The sequence below is a fragment of the Aulonocara stuartgranti genome, assembly GCF_965226115.1.
Source record: "Aulonocara stuartgranti genome assembly, chromosome: 20".
In the NCBI taxonomy this organism is placed as follows: domain Eukaryota; kingdom Metazoa; phylum Chordata; class Actinopteri; order Cichliformes; family Cichlidae; genus Aulonocara; species Aulonocara stuartgranti.
In genome coordinates, this window is record NC_138956.1 from 8,507,219 (window position 1) to 8,530,661 (window position 23,443).

Sequence of the window (23,443 nt, forward strand, 5' to 3'; positions counted from 1 at the left end):
ATGGCTCATGGCTAAAACATGTATGTCTTTTTCCTCTTTAATAAATCCAGCAATGACATTGATCAGAAAGTACTGGTTCTTTCTCATCCACATGTCTTTCATCTGAAGAAGAGCTTTGAATGCTCTTCAAGAAGCCTAGAGAAGTATTACTTAAAGAAAGTATAAGAAAGCTGGCTAAGAGACTTCAGACTGTGTTGAAGAATAAAGGTAATTATACCAAATATCGATGATTATTAGACTTGTACAAGCTCTGATTGTGTTATATATACTGTATTTCTATGTATCTATACACATCTTTCAATAAATCACTGCACATATTTGCCTTTTTTTAAATAAAATGTAATAAAATGAAAGATGACTCCAGACCTTTACTTTGTATTGTATATACATTTATTTTACTCATCATTGTCATGTTAATAGTAAACGGAGCATATAGCATTTCAAAAAGACTGAAATTCAACACAGTTTAAACAACAGCAACAACACTTTTTACTGTATTGATTTTTTGACAGGCTGATATAGAACTGCTTTAAACATAATGCACCATTTAAAGAAACTAAAGAAGGTTTTGTGTTAGCATTGCAAAGGAACTCATGTTAAAAAGAAAATGATTACGTTTTTGTTAAAATCATTTGAATTTATACATTTTTACACAGTAACATGAAACATCAGACACATCTGTACAGAGCAGTAATGGCCAAGAGCCCAGAAGGTTAAGAACTTACAAATTAGTTTCTCGTTTTCAGTGCTTCTTACTTCATGTCACAAAAGGCACAGCAGACACATCTGGTGAGATTTTGTCCTTAGGAAAGAATGTCAACTTCTGAAAGTAGCCTCTTTGTTCACTGATAAAAAAAAAGGCTTTATCTATTTTATCTAGAAGAATTTTTAACATCACAGTGAACTTTGCTCAGATTTAATCTTTCCACCATGGACATTTTCTTAGAAAAACACGCACAGCCAGTACCAGAAACCTGGTTGATATTTAACTGGGTCTTACTGATTAGTTTGCAACAGTAATGCAACGGCGTGAAGCAAGGCTATTCATTGCTTCCTGACCCAGTGACTTAGATTTGCAGTCTCTCTGAAAAAGATAATTTAGTCAAAGTTAATGATCTGTATTTGGAAACCCACGTCACAAACTTCATCCAGATAACTGTTAACCAACTGTGATAGCAGTTATATGCATTTTAATTTTAGCTTTCCTCATCGCTGTCATGTTAATAGTAACTACAATGGGAAGCGATTTCACACAAAAAAATCAACACACACACAAAGATTTTTACAAACGTGTGTGCTTTTCTTCTGTAATGAAGCTCTGAAGTGTATTTAGACACCATTCAGATCCATTTAGATTCCACTATGCACTGTTTGTAATGTATGTTCCACTATGTTTATTGCAGTATACCAGTACTGCAACAATAGTACTAGTATGGCACAGTATTAGTATTACATTCTGCATGCTAGTTGTAGTACTAGCATGCAGAACACAATATTTGTGCAGTTAATGAATAGTATTTCATCTGCAATATAACATATTGTGGGCAGCTGTGATTTATTTCAGCGTAAGTTCACGAAGGAAAAAACTCATTCAGAGTTGATAGTCACTTGTTACGCTGAGATGGAATTACCTGTCAATTTAAAAAATTGACTATACAAGTAAATAATATGAATAATGTGATTCAATCAAAGCATTAATCTGTTAGAGAGACATCAAAGTTACTTGGGCATGTCTAGCTGCCAAAGACACTGGCAACATGACATTTATTGAGGATTTACTGCTGGCAGAAGCAATGGGGTAAATGCCAAGATATACACAAGCAAAATGAGTGCTCAGATTCAGCCAAATTCATCAAAACTCATGAGATGACATTTCATCATTCATACTGCCAATGTGAACACATGGTGAAGAGGTTGCATATTTTTGATTGATTGAGTCCCCAAACAACCAAAAGCTGACAGTGACTGCTGTGAATGACAGGGAGAGCTTCACCGGGGAAGAGGCAAACCATCTGCTGATGTCTGTGGGTCAAAAAGTAAAAGCATTTTCCACACAATATTAAATATAATAACTTTTTCTGACTTCGTGTCCAATTACTTTTTGATCTCGACATTATGTACACAATCTATTTATAGGAAGTTACTCTCAAAGAAAAGCCAAAGCTTGGCATTTTAATACAGCATGCATATAGTTATTTCAAAGTGAACATACATCTGGAATGAAGTACTTCAGAGTACCGGCACACACAGAGAGACACAGTTGTCTGCAAATTTGAAGTTGATGGTTTAATCTCAGGCTCCTCCAGTCTGCATGTCGAAGTATCCTTGGGCAAGATAGTAAAGCCAGAGTTGCCCCATTGGAGTGTAAGCGTGTGTGTGAACATTAGATAAAAGTGCTTTGGTTAAAATCTAGCACTGTCAAAATACTTATAAACACAAGTATAAGTATACCATAAGTATTGGTGACAGTCGCCAATAGTTTGCATGGAAAACCCAGACTCGTTTGCAATCATTTACCATTTGCTGCCTGAGCTGTAGTGAAACCTGAAAAAGAGCAAATCCAACCCCAAACAGAGACTTTTCACTTTCAAAGTAAAAGTTGTGCCTTTTGAACTGTGTTGGTTGCACATAAGGGACAACTTTTACTCTGACAGAGAAAAGATTGTGGTTGGCTTTAGACATTCTGCAGTTTCACTGTTCATTGCCAAACATGTTGCAAGTGTTTGCAGACAAGTTGCCATTTTCCATGCAAACTACTGTGGCAATCTGTTAGCAGCCAAAGCAACTGGAAGGCCACAAAGAGATACAGCACCCACATTGTGGCCGATTTCACCCAGCAAGTACTCACAAACCAGCTGGGGAATACATATTTTGTTCTACTATCTGGAGGTTGCCATGGGAACCCTGATCCGTCCTTAGGCCTGTGTAACTGAGCGCTAATATGTGATAAGACTGAAAACAATGACCAAGACCCCAGAGGATGATGTTACATGAAAAGGGATGGGAATCGAGAACCAGTTCTCTTCAAGAACCAGTTCCTAGTAGTCGAATCTCTTGGACTCATCGATTCTTGCACTTGCACTACATTCAGCTAATTTCAGTTGTCAGCTGAGGAAAATAGCAGGATGGTTTGCATCATGGGTATGGACCTTACTTCTATTTTTATTGCTCTAAAGGACAAGGGCATAATGGTAAAGTGCAAACTGCATCCAGGACAGAAACAGCTGCATTATGCTACCACCACAACTTTGGCTCTTTGCAAACACCTGCACAGACAGCATGCTAATGCTAATCTAGCCTAGAACCCAGAGTGATGCTAAAGCTGATGGAATGCCGACCTCAGCCCAGGACGGCTCAAGTGAGCCATCATTTGTGAGCTGCGGTGAAGCTGATGCTGAACTTCATCAGGTAACAAACGGATGAGCAGTCAGGCTGCAGCCTCCATTTCTATCAGTGTATGTTTCTACAGTAGAAGAAACATATGCTTCCTCTTTCATTTGTTCTGTTGGCTTTCTCTTCATATATGTGTCCTCATCAGGATAGGGATTTGTGTTGGTGTGTGGGGCTGTAGCCTCAAGTTTATATTGTGAAATGGTTATTATAAGACAGTGTACTTCAGATCATTTTACAGAGTAAGATGAAAGTAATGTAATGAGGAGTATAATGAATTATTTTCTTCTTGAAGTAATTAAGTAATGTACTGCATTACCTTTAATAAAAGTGTTACTTTTTTGAGTATTGACCTGACACTAATCTTAACAAAGAGATGAAATACCTCCAGCGTACGCGAACATTTGACCAGACAACATGCAATTAATTTGCACAAATGTAATGTCTTTGATATGCTGCTTAGTGATGGTGGTAACTCTAAATGCAGAGCTAGTGAGAACCCAATCTAGAATCGAGAATTAATAAGGAATCAAATCGATAAGTAATGTCGATAATGGAATTGGATGTAATTCTTATCAATTCTCATTCCTACTCACAAATGAGATTGACTCTTGTCTTCAGTGTTTTGCAAAAGGCACAGTAGACATATCTGGTGAGGTTTCTTCCTCAGGAAAGAATATTAACAGGTCTTATAATGCGGCCCCTTTGTCTATTGATAAGACTGAGAAGGGTCTAACCTTTTGTACAACTTTTATCAGCATATTTTAATGAGAAGGATCTACATGAAAAACTTTGAACTCGAGAACATTTTCTTGGAAAGACACATGACTGCTACCCGAAATCAAGTTGATATTTAAGAGAACAGTAAAGGGAGGGGATCTGTTATGACTATAATATCAGTTTAATCATCTTGGATATTATGTTTGAAATGGTGAATCATTAATTACAGTTGCACATCATGATGTGTAAACACATTTGAACACATTTACAATTCATCAAACATTTTCTAAAAAAAAAAAAAAAAGAGAGAGAATTTATTTTTGTTCAGTTTTGCATAGTTTTACCCAGTGACTGGTCCTTCGCCGTCATCGGCGAAGGAGACGACTGAGTCGGTCCGGAGGCCGGCCGCGCGGAAGGCAGCGGAAGGCAGCGGAAGGCAGCGGAAGGCAGCGGCGGCGGCGACGGAGACGGAGACGACTGAGCCGGTCATTAAATACAAGCTGTATTGTTAACCTGTGTTACGTCCCTGTGCAACTTCTAATCGTCTCAGTGTTTTCAGCTGGTGCTAATTGGCCACACCTAGTCAGGTGTGGATAAAAGCATACCTGAGGCAAGCTTCCCAGCAGTGCACTAGTCTTTGCCTTGGTGGCACCAGCCATTTTAGCCAACCTGGATTTCCATTTTAGGATGAAACCTCTTCTCACCCACACTCTGTTATTCATCTCCTTTTTTTATGTTGCGGCTTTTGAGCCGGGTCGTAACATAAGTGGGGGCTATTTTGGAATATGGCTATTTTGTTGGATCACTTGTGAGTGTTGTTGGCCAGGTGATGGCAATAACACTGTGGGGTGCTGAGCCACCCTTGATGTGATCATTGTGTGGCCATAGCTCTCTATTTTGTGGTTGGTCACTAGTGTGCTTGATTTACTGAACTTTTTGGATTAAAGTAACTTGTTGTGGTATAGGGCCACTTGTATGTGACTGTGTGGTGGAGACAACAGATCACTTGTGATTATTTGTTGCTACTTTTGGTTTTGTGTTGTAGCAGGTCGGGTAATCATTTTGGGTTTGACTGTTGTGCTCCTTTGTGTTGGTCACATGTTACTTTTTGTGTGTTCAGTGTGGCAACTTCAGATCCTCATGTAGGGGCATCCATGCTTAAAGATGCCAACTTACTTTTGAGGGATCAAGGCTTCAGAGGGACTTTTAATTTGTTTAGGGGTCCTAGAGGAACCCTTTTAAGGGAGGAGGTGTTACGTCCCTGTGCAGCTTCTAATCGTCTCAGTGTTTTCAGCTGGTGCTAATTGGCCACACCTAGTCAGGTGTGGATAAAAGCATACCTGAGGCAAGCTTCCCGGCAGTGCACTAGTCTTTGCCTTGGTGGCACCAGCCATTTTAGCCAACCTGGTTTTCCATTTTAGGATGAAACCTCTTCTCACCCACACTCTGTTATTCATCTCCTTTTTTTATGTTTTTATGTTTTGAGCCGGGTCGTAACACCTGCATTATTGTGTGCAATAAATCATTGTATAACTTTAAAAATGCATGAAAACAAAAACAGGGTGTCACAATCCAGTCACATAGTTCATGGCAGTATGGCTTTGGTGCATGTGTTACAAACCTGACCAACCTGGATTTTTATCACATGGTTCCAAGTCTTGTTGTTTAGTCGCCACAGCGACGTGATAATGTGAAGCTACAGGAAATAGTACACTAGCTAGGCTGTTCATTACTTCTTGAGCCAGTGTCAGGGATTGAGTGAGTCAACGGGGTAATCCTGTCAAAGTTAATGATAGTGAAGGTTCATAGACTTCATCCTGACCTTTTTCCAACATGGTTCGACACACCACACACGCATTTGCAATGTCACGTCAGCAACCTTGAAAACTCACATAGAGATTGTTACATACATTCTTTTAAAATCAATGAAAACTTTGTAATGCACAATTTTATTATGTTTCTAATAAGATTGTCTTTAAGTGATACTGACATTGGGAGTGTGCTCAAATTATTCTCACAAAGATATATGATTATTCAGTGTTTGATGAGAGGACTCGAATAGGCGTTTGGACCAGTGACAATAGGCATATATTGTCACTGCTTTTTGTTTTACGTTATGCTAATGATGGCTCATGGCTAAAACATGTATGTCTTTTTCCTCTTTAATAAATCCAGCAATGACATTGATCAGAAAGTACTGGTTCTTTCTCATCCACATGTCTTTCATCTGAAGAAGAGCTTTGAATGCCCTTCAAGAAGCCTGAAGAAGTACGACCTAAACAGGGAAAAACTAACAGAGACTAACCAGAAATGGCGATGTAGGGATACACAGGGAATTACAAAGAATGATGGAGGGGAATAATGCAACGAGGACGAGGGAACACACACTATAAATACACAGACCAGCAATCAGGGGATGGGAAACAGGAGGGAAACACACCTGGGAGACATCACAGCTGACGAGGCAGGGGAAACGTAAAGAGAACGCACTGACATCAGACAGAGACCTTCAAAGTAAAACAGGAAACACATACACGTAATGACACAACTCACACACAAACTTGACACAGACTGGGGGACACAGAACATAGGAACATGAAACGTGAAAAAGCAGAGTACAAAAACCCAGAATAAACAAAACCACAGAATAATAATAAACTAAAACACGGAGTAACAGACTCCGGACCATGACAATAGGCATGCTGTTACCACATTCTGAAGCGTGTGCATCACATTCAAAGCTCGTATATCTTTATGGATTACTCTATATTGGATAGGTTATTTACAGTTTTTCTCAGTCGCTTTGGTGCTTTTCTCAGGTCAGAATGAAAATTCTCAAAGCCATTAGTGCAACCTCAACAACATTTAGTCATTTGTGCACATCATAGTAGCAATTTCTCCTTCCTCTGAACAAATTGTAAGTGCTCTTGGACATGTATCAGTTGCTTTCATACAATTCTCTGCCGTCGACAACATTATCATTTGCTTATGTCATGTCAGTCAAAATGAACTATACTTTTGGATGCTGAATAGTCGTTCCCAATAAAACTAATTGTCTTCATTTCATTGCTTGAGTCATTATATACAAGTATAGTTTTCAAATGCTGTCAAGCAAATGTTATACTTTTTTTAATTATTATTTTTTCCTGGAAATGTCCCGGAAATTGAACAATTTCTCTCAGGTGAACTTCAGCTTTCACTGACAAGGAGGTGTGTGAAGTATTAGTTGTAACCAATGCCAAGCCGCTTGTTCACAATCACTCATGGATCAATCCCATGAACCCTCAATTGGGAAGCCTATATGAACTGAGCAGGACAGGAAGGTCAGCATCGTGGAAGAGGCGTGAGGATGTGGGGGGGACAAAACAGGGGAAGAGGGAGAAGACGCCAAAATACATGGGCCGATTCCTAATGAAATTAGGGCAACACTTGTTGACCATGTTGTCAATCATGGCCTCATAATGGATGAGGGAGGGTGCAACCAAATGTTGAAAGAACCACTGGGAGTTCAATCATTCAAACATTTCATAGGGAGAACAGATATGTATAGTATTGAAAAGTAATCCAACATCTCATAATATCTCATGTTGAGTGTAGATTACTGTAATTTTACTGTAATCTGCACCACAAAGGATTGAAAGACAACCTCGCGGAGGTGGAAGAGGGCCCCTTTTTACCCCGCAGCAAGAGGAAGCCATTTGTGCAATGGTGATTGCAAACAATGCAATAAAGTTGAAAGAAACCCAAAGCGCTGTCATAGAGGATAACGGTGTATTTGGCAATATTGGATCTGTGTCAATTGCAACAACTGACAGAGTGCTCAAGAGAAAAGAAATGGGCATGAAAGAATTGTACAAAGTGCCATTTGAACAGAACAGTGAAAGAGTGAAGGAGATCCGTCACTAGTATGTACAGGTAAAACATGTCTTCTATGTATACTCTAACCTTCAGCACTGTAAACCAGAGGTGGGACCAAGTCATTGTTTTGCAAGTCTCAAGTAAGTCTCAAGTCTTTATCCTCAAGTCTCAAGTCAAGTCTCAAGTAATGTCAGGCAAGTCAGAGTCGAGTCTCAAGTCACTGGTGTAAAAGTCCGAGTCAAGTCACAAGTCTGAAACTTTGAATTTCAAGTCCTTTCCAGTCTTTAAAAAAAAAAAAGAAAAAATAATGTTGCAGTTATGCTAAATGTAAATATTAGACCATGTAATTTTAAAATCTGTGTTTTTCTCAACACATGACAAAATAGTGAACTTAGAAAATATACACAAATTGTGAAATTGCACCTCTTTAAAATGCAGCTCAATTAAACCTAGCTCCAAGAATAATTTTCACCGACAGTTCTGAGATAAGCTGCATGTTATTCTTGGATGCGGTTGTAGGACCAGCTTTAAAATCGCATGACAAAAATATCATACACATTAAAAAAAACTGTATCACCAACGTAGCCTGGACAACATTTGCTAGTTAGATGAAGTCAGCTATCTCATCGTAGCATATTTATATGCATATTTATAATCATACGGTTCTTGGAGTGAGTGCATACACTCATGAAGTTTAGTAACTTCAGGTCACTGCAACAAGCCCAGGTACAGTTTACCGACGGATGGGTACAGGACCTTGAAATGCACCGTGTAGAACGAAAGACCATCGTACGTATCATAAGTTTACCAGTCTCACAAATTGTCGTCATAAATACACATTCCTTAACAGTTTATTAATAGGACCTTTGAGCTCAATGGTAATTAATTAGTAGTGGAAATAATTTCTGGTACCCATCACAGAAATGTAGCAGTGACAATAATATTGTATGCTGTAATCGTACTGGGCAATTAGTGATACAAAAAACCTGTTTTATCCTGTGAATAAAAGTATATGTTTTTGTCAATGTACCATAATAACAGAAGCGAAACGCAATATTGTGTCAGGACAATTCACTATTTATGCACAATAAATAAAGGAGCATAGCGCCACAATTTCTGTTCAGCGCCAGACTTGCTTGTAACCTATATCACTAATTATGTTATGAAAATGACGTATTAACTACTAAAAAACACTGACCTTCGTGTAAATGCTTGGAGCAGACTAACCTGTGAGCTGGAGGGTTCTGGGACGTTATATTTGATCTTTGAATGGCTGCGATCCAGGCCATCCGTCGCGTCTTTGTTACTTCGGAAACATGGCTCGAACAATTTCTCTTCAACGACGTAATCCGATAACAACCGATCTCTTTACCCGTCAGCTTCTCGTGGCTGTCATGCGACCGGCTATTGCAGTTAATAATACAACGGCTTCTTGACATTTTTGTGTTTCTTTTTATCGCTGTATAACTGATTTCAATTGAAAGCCTGCGTGCGCTAGTACCGCTTGCCACGAGTTCCCAGAATCCTTTGCGGTTCTACCCGTGAATGACGTCACATTTTCAATCTCTATATAATATGCATGTTAAATTTTATATTTGGGGTAAAATATCAAGTCTTTTCAAGTAAACCGGTTCAAGTCCAATTCAAGTCCCAAGTCATTGGTGTAAAAGTCCAAGTCAAGTCACAAGTCTTAGAACATTTTTTCAAGTCAAGTCTAAAGTCATAAAATTAATGACTCGAGTCTGACTCGAGTCCAAGTCATGTGACTCGAGTCCACACCTCTGCTGTAAACTGTTTTACTTTGTGTAGTTTTATGCAGTAGTCTAGCAATTTTGTATATATACTCACAGAACATACAAAATGCATTATGTTACACAGGAAAAGATGTTCCATTTTCTCTCTCTCTCTAAAGGGAGAGGAACCACTGCACACGTTCATATACGTTGATGAGGCGGGTTTCAATCTGGCCAAAGGCAGAAGGCGTGGAAGAAATCACATTGGACAGGGAGCAACCACCGATGTCCCAGGCCGGTGTGGAGAGAATGTTACAATGTGTGCAGCCATCTCAGACAATGGCATCCTCACCCACATTCTCCTTCTTGGTCCATAAAATACACAACATTTCCTGACTTTTTTAGACACTCTTTACAGGGACATAGTCCCTGAGAATGAAAGGGGTTGAGGCCAACTTAACAAGTATGTCGTTGTGTGGGATAATATCCGTTTTCACCACTCATATCTGGTCAGACAGTGGTTTGCAGCACATGACATAATGCTGGTTGAATTTCTCCCTCCCTACTCCCCATTCCTTAATCCGATAAGAGGAGTTTTTCTCTGCCTGGAGGTGGAAGGTTTATGACTGGCATTCACATGCGCAAATGGCCCTGCTAGCAGCCATGGATGCAGCATGGGATGACATCACAGCTGAGTCATGCAGAGGGTGGATTCGCCACTACAGGTGATATTTTCCTCGCTGCATTGCAAGGAATGGTATCCATTGTGATGTAGATGAAAATATGTAGCCAGACAGACGGGAACGTCTGGATGTGCCAGAATGATTTACATATGTTCAGCTACAATATGTACTGTTATATTGTTCACATTTGTGCACAGCTCTTCCAAAAGGGTGTTTCTTATGTTTATTCTAAATAAGTGACTGTAGAGTATTTTTCTTTTGCACAATGTTGTAGAATTACAAACAGCCTACACAGTAAAAATGGGAAACATACGTATTCAGTGTCTTGTACTCACTTACTTCCCTAACTACAGGAATGTTTAACTTTACTGTAGATTTTACTGTAAATGGCTGTACAAAAAGTGAGCATTTTAATGTTAATAGTGATGTGAGAAAAGCACCAAAGCGACGGAGAAAAACTGTAAGAACACTGTTGCCTCGGTTAATGAATAAGCCCATCAGTGCTCTGTGTCTGCATTGTCATCAGGTATTCTCAAGTCTCAACAGCTTAATGGATAAGGCGCTTCTCTTCAAAGCTAGGATGTTTGGGTTTGAGTCCTTTCTGGTGTGACAGATAGTGCTGCGGAGCAGCACGTGTACTAGGCTCAAAACCAGGAGATTCAAACTTTTCACTCTGCATTGAAAATCAGCAAAATTTCAGAATGTTTAATAACAGCATGAAATGGAGAATACATTTGTTGTTACATTTATTTGTGGAAATACAAAAAAGCAAAGACTGAGAAAAGCCAACCTGGGAAATGTGCAACATGCAAATGCAAAAGAGCATTTCTGTCAAAAATAAATGGACGCCGTCCACCCCAGGGTTGTGTTTGGGGTCTGCTTTATGCAGAATTATTGTCCCTTTGTTGTTTTAACAAATGCTTGTGTCCGAGTTGATTTCCTGATTAGAAGCAAAGAATAAACAAAGAAAATCTTTAAATATGTTGAAATGCGACACAAAAGCACACAATAGCAGATTACAGTTTAAATGAGCAATTTAAAGGAAAGAAAACCAGTGCAGCAAAATATCAGTTCACCAGATTTACAGTTCAATAGATAGAGTGTAAAAATCCCCCCAACAGAACAAAACAAACATAGTGTTCACAACACGCATACAATTCTCCCAAGAGCTGTGACTGCACCTGTGACAATAAGTGTCCAAAATCTCAGTTTACTGGTAACTATGACTAAGCATTTTAATTTTATATTGGGAGAAATGATTGAATGAGCAAAGAGAGTTTTCGGACACAGAAATAATATTTTGTGATCCACACTGTCTCCTCTGGTCAGCCAGATCCAATCACCTTCATACATGATCTAAAAATGCAACTGAAAAGACTCACATGCAAATCCAGCTAACACAGCTTCAATCCTCCCGCCTCAATCAGAGACAGTGTACCAGCCTACAGTCTGCTAAATTCACCTCTAACTAACTACACCCCTACCCTTCTTTCTTGTCTTTTCTTTTCTCAATTTGCATTTTCACACTTAGTATTTTTCAGCCTGTACTGACTACACAAGTGAGTGAGTCAGTTTCACAGATGCAGTAGTACAGTACAGAGGAGCTGTAAACAGTTACATGTTCGATGTGGCTACACAAACACAGCAGAAAACCTGCTGCTCAACAAAACACATATTTAAAAATATGAGATGATTTTAGGAGTGTATGAGCTCTGCTTCCCCGTGAAAGTGGAGTTGAGCAGTTGCAATAGGCAGAATAAAAGAATTGTCTATCTATCTATCTATCTATCTATCTACCTATATATATATATATATATATATATATATATATATATATATATATATATATATATATATATATATATATGGTGCGTACCTCCAGGGACCTGGGTAGGATGGTGAGGCAGTGCTGGACGGCATGATGGACTGATGGAAAGAGACAGGAGCGGGGCAGGCTGTCTGGTATACAACCCTGAGTCTGGAGCTGGGATAAAACTTTCTCTGTAAACATGCAGAGAGAATTAGAAATCACAGAATTTACAGCGTTATTTGAAATATTTACTGATGTTAATCATATGGAAAATGCTTTTACACTCCCATGTCTCATTAGAAAGACACAACCTGCCGTGTGTGCACTGGCATACAAAAAAAAGCTCCTAAAGAAAAAAAAATGCGACAGCTACATGAAGTTCAAAATGAAAGAAAAAGAAGCTTGAAGCAAAGCTCCAGTTAGGAGGGGTTGTGAGAACCTGACCTGTGGAAACAGTAACAGCCAAACCCAAGAGAAACGGAGGGTGTGTGTGTGTGGGTGTGTGCGTGAATGAGTGTGTGAGAGAGAAATAGAAGATAAGTCACTCTGTGGGAGATACAGTAAGAGCGCATGAAACATGAGGCTGACCTGGGCAAGCTGCCAGAAAAACACCGACACCCTGGATGTCCAAGACTTCTACAACCTGGTGAAAACACACACAAACATAGGGATCTTGTGACCATATAAACATTACCAATATCATATAAAAGCACATGTATACATAGTGGGACGAATACGTTTCAATTCTTCTTATCCATTAGATAAGAATTATGCAAAAGCTCTGCGTCAACATGCACACGTGTGACGTTGTTAATCGCGTGGTTTGTTTTTATCTCACACGTGACCAGTACGCTGGTCTTTTCTTACATAACCATTTCTTGCTAATATCTTTAATCAGCAAAAAGATATCAGGCTGACAGCACTTTTTCCCTCCCGAGGCCTTGAGAATTAGTGAATACATCTGTTTGGTGATCCAATTTCTAAAGCTGAATTTATTTTTAGTGATATTGACGTAAAACAACTGACTGAATATTTCTCTAAACTATATTTTCTGTCTTATCTGTGACAAAAAGTTGTAGGTAAAGAAAAGCTTTAGCTTAGTGAGAAAGAAAATGTCATTATTTTGTTCATTCAGCTTCAGTCTGTTATAGTTTCCTTCATAATCTCCACATTTGCTGCTGACACAACACTGATCTGTTCCAACACACACACAAAAAAACCTGCAAAATACGTTTCACTTTACTTTCAAACATGAAGATAAATTTTAGGAATTTAGAACTATTGTCTCAGAAAAATATATCTGGACTCTGTTTGACCTGGAGTCTTGTAGATTTTAATTATTTTGTCATTATTTAGCATCTTACCCATTTACATTAGCATTAGCATTATTCGTAGCATGTTACTGGCTTCTATAGATTTTATTCAGTAAATTTTTTTTTCTGGGTGATAGTGGAAAGAGAAGTTTTCAGAGAACAAATAAAAAACCTACAATACTGCCCACTATGACAGTGCCTCAGAGAATAAGTTCCCTTTAGACTGTTTAGAGTAAATATAAATATATCAAACAAATAAATTATTTCTTCATAGAAATACATTGGCTGCATTCATCCTGCACTTCTCTCCTCACCTTGCAAAGTGCCGTCATGGCCACAGAGTCCATGAAGGTAACAGAGCTGAGATCCAGAACCAAGCAGTAGGTGTGCATGTGTGTCTGCGCTGGGGGGGAAGAAACCGAAGAAGCAGCGATGTGAACTCCAGCTGAGTTTTCCTTCTGACCATGATTCACCGTCTCCAAGTTGCAAGAGGAAAGAAGTGAAGAGGAAAAGTTACAAGTGAAAAATTTACATTTCAGTGCTTCAAACATGCTTTTGAGATTTTTCTATTTCAACTAGAGGTGCACAAATACACACACAAGCACATTGCATAAAGCATGGGGCTGGCGATGAAACTCAGAGTTACACTCACTGGACATTTTCACCGATTCAGTTTCTGGAAACATTCCTCAGAGATTTTGGTCTCACGCTGATGTGCCAGCATCACACAGTTGCTGCATATTTGTCGGCTGCACATCCTTCATGTGAATCTCAAATTCCACCACATCCAAACGGTGCGCTATGGGATCTGGTGACCATGGATATCATCTGAATACAGTGAACTGTTGATACGAGGTAGGATGGAGCCAAGTTTTCATGTTATTTACACCAAATCCTGACCCTCCCATCTGAACGTTGCAGCAGAAATCAAAACTCATCAGATGAGGGTACATTTTTCCAATTTTCTACTGTCCAGTTTTGCCAAATTGCAGCTTCAGTTTTTTGTCTTTAGCTGACAGGAGTGGTACTCAGTGTGGTCCTGTGGTGCTGCAGTTCGTTTGCTTCGACATTTGTGTTCAGAGATGCTCTTCATGGTTGTAATCTGTGATTATTTGATTTACTGTCACTTTTCTGTTACCATGTCTACCATGTCGAGTCCTTTTCCTTTGACCTCTGACATGAAAAGGGCATTTTTCCTTTAGAACTGCTGCTCACGGGATATTTTCTCTCTTTCATCCCATTCTTTGCAAACTGTAGAGATGGTCATGTGGGAAAATTGCAGTAGATCAGCAGTTTGTGAAATACTCAGTCCAGCCCGTCTTTTCTCATCCTACGTTCAAAGTCACCTAAATCACCTGTCTCTGAGCTACTGCTATGTGATTGGCTGATTAGAGTTTTATGTCTAAAAGACTTAATGTTTGGTAATCATTAGGTTGAAGATTCAAGATTAATAGCTACATATCAGGACAGAGCTCTAGGAGATCAAAAATGTGTGTGCATATGTATGTGTGCGTGTGTGTGTGTGTGTGTGTGTATTGGCACCTGTCTTATCTTTGTGAACACCAGTTCAGAGTTGGCAAAGTAAAGTGGACTTGAACATGTGAGTATCGTCACGCCTGGAATTTGCTTCGCCTGTTAAGAAAAACAGACATGCATTTAACAGTGGACAGGTGTAACAGGTTACTGTAGTGACACACGGGCAGTACTTGCAGCAAAATTCTGGTGCACTCACTTTAAGGGACATTAGAAAAACAGATGTGTGCAGTACAGTAGGGTAACACCTGTGCCATCTCCTTTGTTCATTAAAAAAAGATGCTACTAGATATTGATGAAGGTATTTGTATATGTTCTCTATTTTGCTGTTATATTTTCAGCAGATGTATGGACAGACTTAATATTCATTATTGTTACCATTAAATATCTATACACATAAAGACTTAAATTCTTCATTTTAAGGTCAAACAGTTTAAGTCTATATAGCTATAGAAAAAAAAGGCTGTTTCTTATTGCTCAAATAAAACATGACCCTGAGACTTAACTGCTAACCGCTAAGTTAAAGAGTAAGAAAATGGCTGTTTGTATTTAGACTTTAGAGACATGGGTTCTTTTTTCTCAGCTAATCTGGATCTTTTGTTGGGTAATCTGTGATTCATGTAGGGTCTTCTACAGGGAATTCCACTGTATACAGTACCACAACATCTATGATGTAAGATGAAGAACATACACAGAGGGCAGATGTGCAGCAGCCACCAGAGTAACAGACTGAGGAGAGAATCGAGTGGAGGGAACAGAGAGTGAGAAGTTAAGAGGAAGTCACTGATGCTCTGTGCCCAGACAGATTGCCTTGGGTTGCAGTTTGGTATTTTGATGTGTGACAGATGGTCGGTTTCAGCCTGGGGTGTATTTTTAGTAGGTTTTGGCTCTGTGACAGTTTCACTTAATAAAACCTGACCTGAGGAAGAAAACATGGTTTGTTATTGGGTGTCATGTATGCTTTTTCTCTCGGTGGGGGGTTTAGTACTTTATATCATCAACATAAACAACGGAGATTCGTTTTGATGAGGGCAAAGGGATTTAATAGCTGTGATGCATGCATACACAGCTACTGAAATATTCCAGCTTAAATATATCTACGTATTTCCCAAAGGCTTTTCCATTATGTCAAAAAAATCTACAAAAAGTCTTTCACGCTGATGTTGATGTGTTTATGCTAATTTGCACACCAGCCTCTGTCTGAAAGATTGATGTGCAGATACAAAACAAGCTGTGGAGAATTCATAATTGACTGGCTTTCATACTGATACCACTTTACATACGCTAGCTCACAGACTGCAGCCAGCCAGGATCATCGGGAGTCATGTAATGTCAGCGTGATTCATCTCTGCCAATCAATAAATCGTTGTAGCTCTTCACATTTTAATAGCCCACGACCCAATTACGAACGACTGGATTATTAACCCTCGTCCTACAGACATATTTTACACATCTGGACACAAGGAATACTTCACCTTAAGGAGCAAATATAAAGGGTGTGTAAAACTGAAGCTGATCAGAAAGAAGCTTAAATCACAGAGAGATGCTGAAGGAGGAGAAACCCCAAATAAAAGTGTAACAAGAAGTCTGAAGAGAGTTTAAATTCAGTCAGTTCTGCAGCTGTGTAGTGAAACCTCATTTATACTCTGACCTTATAAGAATTTCAAAGAATCTCTTCTTTAGATCAACGACCGTCATGTTCTCAACGTTTATAGTCGCTTGGAAAAGATTTCAAAGTTAAAACTGTAACAAAACAGAACAGGGACTGCACTGGGGTTGTGTTTTAATGATTTTCTGATTATTTCTTTTCTTTGATGTTGTGAGATGGATTTATATTTTTCTGAAGTTTACCTCAAGGTAGAGCTCCACATCTCTGTAACAGTCTGTACCAGGAATGTGACCCAAAACAACGGTGGTGGAGCTGGAAGATGAGGACAAGATGAAAAGTGTGAGAGAGACAGAGGGGAATACTGATGAGTGCACAAGTCGTCCTGAGTCCTGAGGGGGGAGAGAAACAGACAGTGGAACCATTTAAACCATATAAAAGTATGTGAAGCAATGACTTTGTGAAAACATAATAAATGTTGGCAGGGACTTTTGGATTTTCACTCCAAAATAAATACAGTGATCTTTTTTTTTATTTTGGTCCAAAATGCTCCATGTAAGGTTTGTAAAATCACATTCACTGACTGTTGTGTCCTGTAAAGGAGTGTGACCAGAGAGAAGACGACAGCCACAGCCAGACCCAGATCCAGGTTAAAAATGAAGGTGGAAGTCAGTGACACTATCCACACGAGCTAAAGGAACGCAGGGAGAAGAGAGGGAAAATTCCTGGATCAGTCCCGGAATGGTGTTTGTAGCTGTTTCTGTGCTATGATTAATGATGTGTGTGCGCCAAGCCCACCAGGTCTAATCTGTCAGATTTCCAGAGCAGACGCACATCTCTGAACTGAGCCAGTATGCCCTGAAGGTTCACCACGATAATCACTGCCAGCACTGCCTGGTACACACAGCAAACCATTACCCAACATTGGCTCAGACACGTGAATCACCCTGGCGATCGTTTCCATGCTTTAGGGAAAGTAAAGGTGTCTTAGCACTACGAGACATTGACTCACCTCATTTCATGTCCTGTAATCACGTGTAAACTTGCCAGAAAGAAGTTCTTACTTATCATCAAAATAATACTAAAAACTTTAAATATTCCATTTCTCTGTTGCTGTCTGGAAAACGTGACTGCCATGGGTGAGAGTCTGGTGATTTGAACTCTAGCTGTAAGAGCTTGTATAATAAACATTAATAATACCTGTTATGTTAGATTCGCTTTACCTTTGGCAGCTGCTCAAAGAGATAACCAATCTCCAACAAGACTGTCAGAATCAACAGAGCTGACACCAGACCAGCCATCTAAAAATATGAACAAAAAGAACACCGCAAGCAAAGAAGAAAATGACTTACAGCACATTATGAGACTCATAACGTTTTAGTAGGTGCTATTTTAGCCTGATTAAAAATGTGTTTAGCTGAAGGGAGCTGGACTTCTGAAAAAGATAATTGACCTGTGTTTTGACACCGATGCTTTCCTGGACCATGCTGCGAGAAAAGGAGCAGCTGACAGCAAAGCACTGAAACATCGCTCCAATGGTGTTACACAGACCCAGCGCCAGCAGGTCCTGAGGCAGGGACATACAGCTGAGTCCACATCTTTAAATGGCTAAATGACTAGCTACATCACATTTATCACTTATATTTGATTTCTACATGTTCTGTATCTACAGTACATCACCCTACTCTTCATTTTTGCCCTGCCCTGGGTTGCACGGCCAGAAAACTCTGACTTACTCTCAGTCGTCTCTACAGCAGATTTAACAATGAGGCTAAAAAAGGAAGTAGTTGCAGTGAATTGTTCAAAGAAGATTCATCCAGGAAAGTCAGACAAACTTCAAAAAAAGAGTTTGAAGGGAATCAAAGCTGAGGTTCAGCAAGTGTGCCTACATTTGCAGAAATCTGGGGACACCACTTTAATTTCCAGAAGGCACTGGAAGTGCAGTTTCATTAAAACACCTTTAATTAACTTTACTTCTCTCAGTTTCTCTGCACGATATTGAAACAAATAACAGAGTATGTATTTTCTGATCTGAGTTAAACTGTTATTGGGGTGAATGTACCTGACTCGGGTCCACACAGTAGCCATGTTTGTTGGCAAACATTGAGCCCATGGCTGAGAGGAAACTGAAGCCAATCAAAGCCAAGGACAGAGCTGGAATGAAAAGCTCTCTGGACTGAGACAAGGAGGGAAGAGCTGGGGGAGACAGGCTGGAGAGGAGCAGGAGGAGGAGGAGAGGTTCTTTGACTCAGTGACTAAGATATTATTAAAAGGAAAGAAATTATAATATTCAGTATTATAAAGAATTATGACTACCTTGTGAATTATTCATCATAACACAGCATTTTCTTAAAGCTATCAGGTGTGACAAAGCTAGCAGCACATTTGCAACATGACAACAAAAGCATGAAGAACTGATACTTTTCTTCTCATAGAAATATTTGTGAGCTACAGTTTAGATGTTAGTGTCATTTTCTTTGCATGATATTAACACTTTAAAGCTAATAGGTAAATAAAAGCAGCATAATGTCTTTTTCTGCCATAAATCTACTTGACTCACTTTGAGTTAGAGAGAATTACATTTTTCTGGAGTCACATTAAACTGATTCATTTCAGACCATTTTTCTAAAAGGATTTTTCAGAGTCTTTTTGTTGCTTTTGTGTTGGAGGGAATATTACATTTGACAGTTAGAAGTTAGCATTTCCAGCTTGACAATCATTGACAATCGTGACTATTTGATTTTTTTTTTTTTAAAAGAAGAAGCAAATCTAAATGACTAAAGCAAACAAACAATAACCCAGTTCTACTGACCCACTGGGTATGTGTCCCACCACCTGGACTCTGTGCTGTCTAGCCAGATCCATCTGTACTGACAGGAGGGTGCTGAGAACAATCTATGAGAGAAAAGCAGTGGAAGTGACATTTTATGCACTGAATGTTCACTTTGGAAAAGAAGAATATAAAGTAATCTGCATCCTAATATCACATAAATCGGCCAGTTCAAGTACACACTGACATAAACAGATAACTGATAAAACTAGCCTTTGTCTTAAAGCTTTTTCCCCCATGATATACTACAAAACCTACAATTGTATATAACTGAAAACATGAAGCATAAAAAACGTCGGGAGTTCTTTTGCACACAGTACGTTTTTTACCTCTCTCGCTCTCTTTTTTTGTTATAAAATTAAATAGCTGTGTAATTACATAGCTGTAACTACATTAAAAAATGTTACAGTAATCCTTAATTGAAATCTTTAAATTACTTGAAGAACTGAGAAGCAGTACAAACAAACAAATTCAATTCTTATCAACACATCAGACAAGAGAATGATGATTAACCAGTGTCCAGGTGCACATATTTGCTGTATGTGGAGAATCGTGGCTTTGGAGATTAAAAACAGATTATTATATAATTATGAGTCATTCATCAGTTCATCACCGTGGCATCTGTCCATCTGGGTGCATCTTATGGACATGAGTCTACTGTTTATGTGTTTGTGTGTGTGCGTGTGTGTGCGTGTGTGTCTGTGTGTGTTTCACCAGTATAAGCTCCCATGGTATGGCGACAGGCAGTTTGTTCTTAAACCGCTCATTCAGCAGTTTGCCTCCGATGAGCATCAGCAAAGAAACCAAAGAGACTAACAGAGTTCCTGTTACAGCATTGGTCACTCCATACAGAACATCTATGAAAGTCTGCAAGACACACACACAAAACTTCCAGCTGCACTTTCAAATTATAGGACCTGCTTTAATAACGCAGCAGGAAACTGCATTTGCTCTTACGGCCACCTGAGGTAGCTCCAGAAGAATATACTCACATGTCCAAATGCCCAACTAAATGGTTTTCACATTTTCAGATTCATGTGCTCTAGTGCACATCAAACCTTACAGTTCAGTGGCTCTGGAGGAAATCAACCACCTGCAAAGTGCTGATAAAACACCCTGACACTTAAGAAGTGCAATACTGTCAGTGTAGAGGTGACACGATGTGTCTTTGAAGGAGTTTAATTTGCACCACGTAGTGCCAAAGAAAAAGAAAGTAATTTACAGCCACGGCCCATGCAGTTAGGAGGTATCATTAGATTATTTCTTTATTCCTGATAAAAAAAAAAGTTCACAGAGAGGTTTTTTTACATGAAGTCTAGAAAAAAGGATGATGCTCTCCTTTGTTTCTTGTTTCTGGACTTACTTATTTCAGCTCAAAGGTGGCGTGCCTGAATGTGTGCATGATAGTGCAGCTGTTTCAACTGACCCTAGGTGAAGCCAGCAGTCCAGTATGTTTCTGTACTGGTGCTCCTGTCATTAGCGGCAGCTGTACGATGATCATGTGCAGGGCGGCTGCTGTGGTGTAGGCTCTGATTACAGGATCCGACAGCCAGCGGCACACAACACCTCCCCGCAGCAGGTACAAAAGGAGCTAAAGACACACAAACGCAGACACAAGAAGGTTTAGTATTTCCATTTTGACTGAGTGCCACTCTAGTCTTAATTAATTAAAAATAAATGAATGGTAGTTTACAAAATATCAGAATCACAATTCTGGATGTGTGTGTGTGTGTGTGTGTGTGTGTGTGTGTGTGTGTGTGTGCGTGTGCGTGCGTGTGCGTGCGCGCGTACTTGTATTAGGCCACAAAGGAAGGTGACTTGCACCGTTACGTTTACTTTGGCTGCTTCAACAGCTGCTTCATCACCGTCGCTAAGCAACTCCACATTAGCTGTCACAGTCCCAATCATGATGGACAGGACAGCAAAGGTACCTGTCACACACACACACACACACACACACACACACACACACACACACACACAGAGCAGCAGAACTAGTTTACTCTTTCCTGAAGTATCTTTAGTTACTGAATTAGGCTTTATTTAGTAAAATGATTGAATAAGAAAAATACTTTTTAAACGATTAAATTTTTTTTTTTGCAACAGAAAAAATTCCTAATAGATTTTCAGAGGTGCTCATGGAAACGTCACTGTATGGAATGACTGTAGGAAAATCCAGAAAAGCGTCAAATGTAAGAATCACCGATGGAGAGGTGTCTGGAAGTGCCAAAGATGAAGTAGACGATCAGAGGATAAAGAGAAGCGTACAGACCAAATGCTGGAGGAATTCCTGCCAACATGGCATTGGCCATACCTGGAAAAGAATAAAGGAGGCGGCTGTGCAAATCAGTGTTGAATAAATCTGTGGATAATATAGGTGCCAATTTTCACATTTACACTCATTCTAAACCCTTCAGCAAATTTGAATGAAACTGGGTTCATATGAAGTCTGATATGAACTTGAAATTATAAATCTTAGCTCAATTTGACACTTTGTCTGTAATGCTGCAAAGCAAAGTTATATGTTTTTAAATTATTTCCTTTCACAATGTGCTGTGACCTCTAGAATTGGCAGTTGCAGTTTCCATTTTGAAATAATTAAAACATGTGGCCAGGCTTACATATTTATCCAATGAAAGCAATGTTTCTCTGCATCACAACCTCCCACCTACACACTACACCTTAACCTTACAGGCTGTAAAATGCAGAAACTTAAATATGATTGTGAATTAGTTATTTTAGATGTTATATTTGGATTCAGCATATTAAAATGCACAAGAAAGAAACAGCTCACTTAAGTGCTTAAATTAAGGTTAGGGCCACAAAGTTGCCACAAAGATCTACGTGAAAGTTTGATGGATTTAATAATTTATTGTTGGTTAAAGATTATTATAGTTCTTTAGTCTTTATCAATCAAAGTCATATTGTAAATCTTAATGCGATAAGGGAGGGGAATGAAGCCTTTATAGATTTGTGAGTGAAGGTATTGTGGCAGACTGTAGTTCAGACTCTTTTGTGACTTTTATGATACTCTTATCTGTTGCTGTAGCCTAACCCTGGGGTAGATGCATGATCCCAACGCTGATGCCAGACACCAGATCTCCGACGGCGTTGTGTCTAACGGAGTAATGAGGGAGCCATGACAGGACGGGAATAACCTCCAGCACGAAGCTTTTTATCCTGGAACCAGAACACCTGGAGGAAAACACGCACAAGCTATCAGCTATAGAGCCTCAGATAAACACAGCTGGGTCAAACGCAGTAAGGCCAAAAAATGTTATCCTTTGACTCACCGACATTGTGACTTTACCCTCTCCGAAAGTGACAGACACTTCTTTTCTAGCCTCTGCCCGAGGAGATCCAGCTGTGCTTCGTCCAGGGCGTGTGCGAGAACAAGCTGCCTGGAGCGTGGCCGGTCATTTTGCTCAACGCTGTCCATCTGAAATAACTGTGGAAGATTACTGAGAGCACAGTGAAGTTTCATTCTGCCTGCGTTTGAACACTGTGTGTTCGTTTATAGTGCCTCGCTGACCTGTTTTCATGTGTGCTAAATCTGTGAATAAAGTCACATGACAAAAGCGAAAAGAAGTGCTTCTTCAGGAAAACTTAAACAAATTAAAGCAGTGAATGAAAAAAGACTTACTTAATCTCTATCAGCAAGAAGCCGCATTATTACAAAGAGATCACTTGGGTGACAGTGAGAGTGCATGTATTAGGGTAACGCACACACACACAAGCTTTCACACACTTTCACACGCTTTTACACGTGAGTCACGGAAAGTGGAAAAGAGCCTTGAACTCTGGACATTACAGTTAGTTTACAGCCCCTTTCTCCTCCCATTCACCAGCTCATTCAGTACCTCTGAATGCCTCTATTATTCCAGCTCAGCTTCCACAGACTCACGTGTGTGTGTGTGTGTGTGTTTGTGTGTGTGTGTGTGAGAGAGAGAGGGAGAGAGAGAGAACA

At 39.5% G+C, this 23,443-nt stretch overlaps 1 protein-coding gene across 7 annotated transcripts; it reads right to left on the minus strand.

The window, feature by feature from the left end:
- Positions 1-9,759: 9,759 nt before the first annotated feature.
- On the minus strand, positions 9,760-23,286 carry slc26a6.1 (solute carrier family 26 member 6, tandem duplicate 1). Of its 7 annotated transcripts, none has more exons than XM_082517904.1 (19): positions 23,120-23,286; positions 22,770-22,915; positions 22,532-22,671; positions 21,680-21,790; positions 21,313-21,407; positions 20,903-21,067; positions 20,191-20,343; positions 19,459-19,541; positions 18,709-18,856; positions 18,100-18,213; positions 17,870-17,947; positions 17,445-17,540; positions 17,231-17,337; positions 16,892-16,961; positions 15,050-15,139; positions 13,822-13,983; positions 12,783-12,837; positions 12,261-12,385; positions 9,760-11,324 (listed from the first exon to the last, which is right to left on the minus strand). In XM_082517904.1, exons 2-19 carry the CDS (start codon positions 22,913-22,915, stop codon positions 11,295-11,297), a joined length of 1,968 nt encoding a protein of 655 aa, XP_082374030.1. In that variant the 5' UTR covers positions 23,120-23,286; the 3' UTR covers positions 9,760-11,294. The 7 variants fall into 7 exon arrangements, 6 of the variants coding, with proteins under 6 accessions (XP_082374030.1, XP_082374028.1, XP_082374029.1 ...); XM_082517902.1 differs by having other exon boundaries at positions 21,268-21,407; XM_082517903.1 differs by having other exon boundaries at positions 21,268-21,407; positions 22,770-22,924.
- Between the last annotated feature and the right edge of the window lie 157 nt (positions 23,287-23,443).

Bases quoted from the DNA above. Each gene is read 5' to 3' on its own strand.
- slc26a6.1 (XM_082517901.1), bottom strand. From the start codon at position 22,960: ATGAAACTTCACTGTGCTCTCAGTAATCTTCCACAGTTATTTCAGATG. The intron at 18,857-19,458 runs GTCAGTAGAACT...GCTCCTCTCCAG, and splicing joins GTGGGACACATACCCAGTGG to CCTGTCTCCCCCAGCTCTTC. The intron at 11,325-12,260 runs GTACGCACCATA...GCTTCTAATCAG, and splicing joins TCCTACCCAGGTCCCTGGAG to GAAATCAACTCGGACACAAG.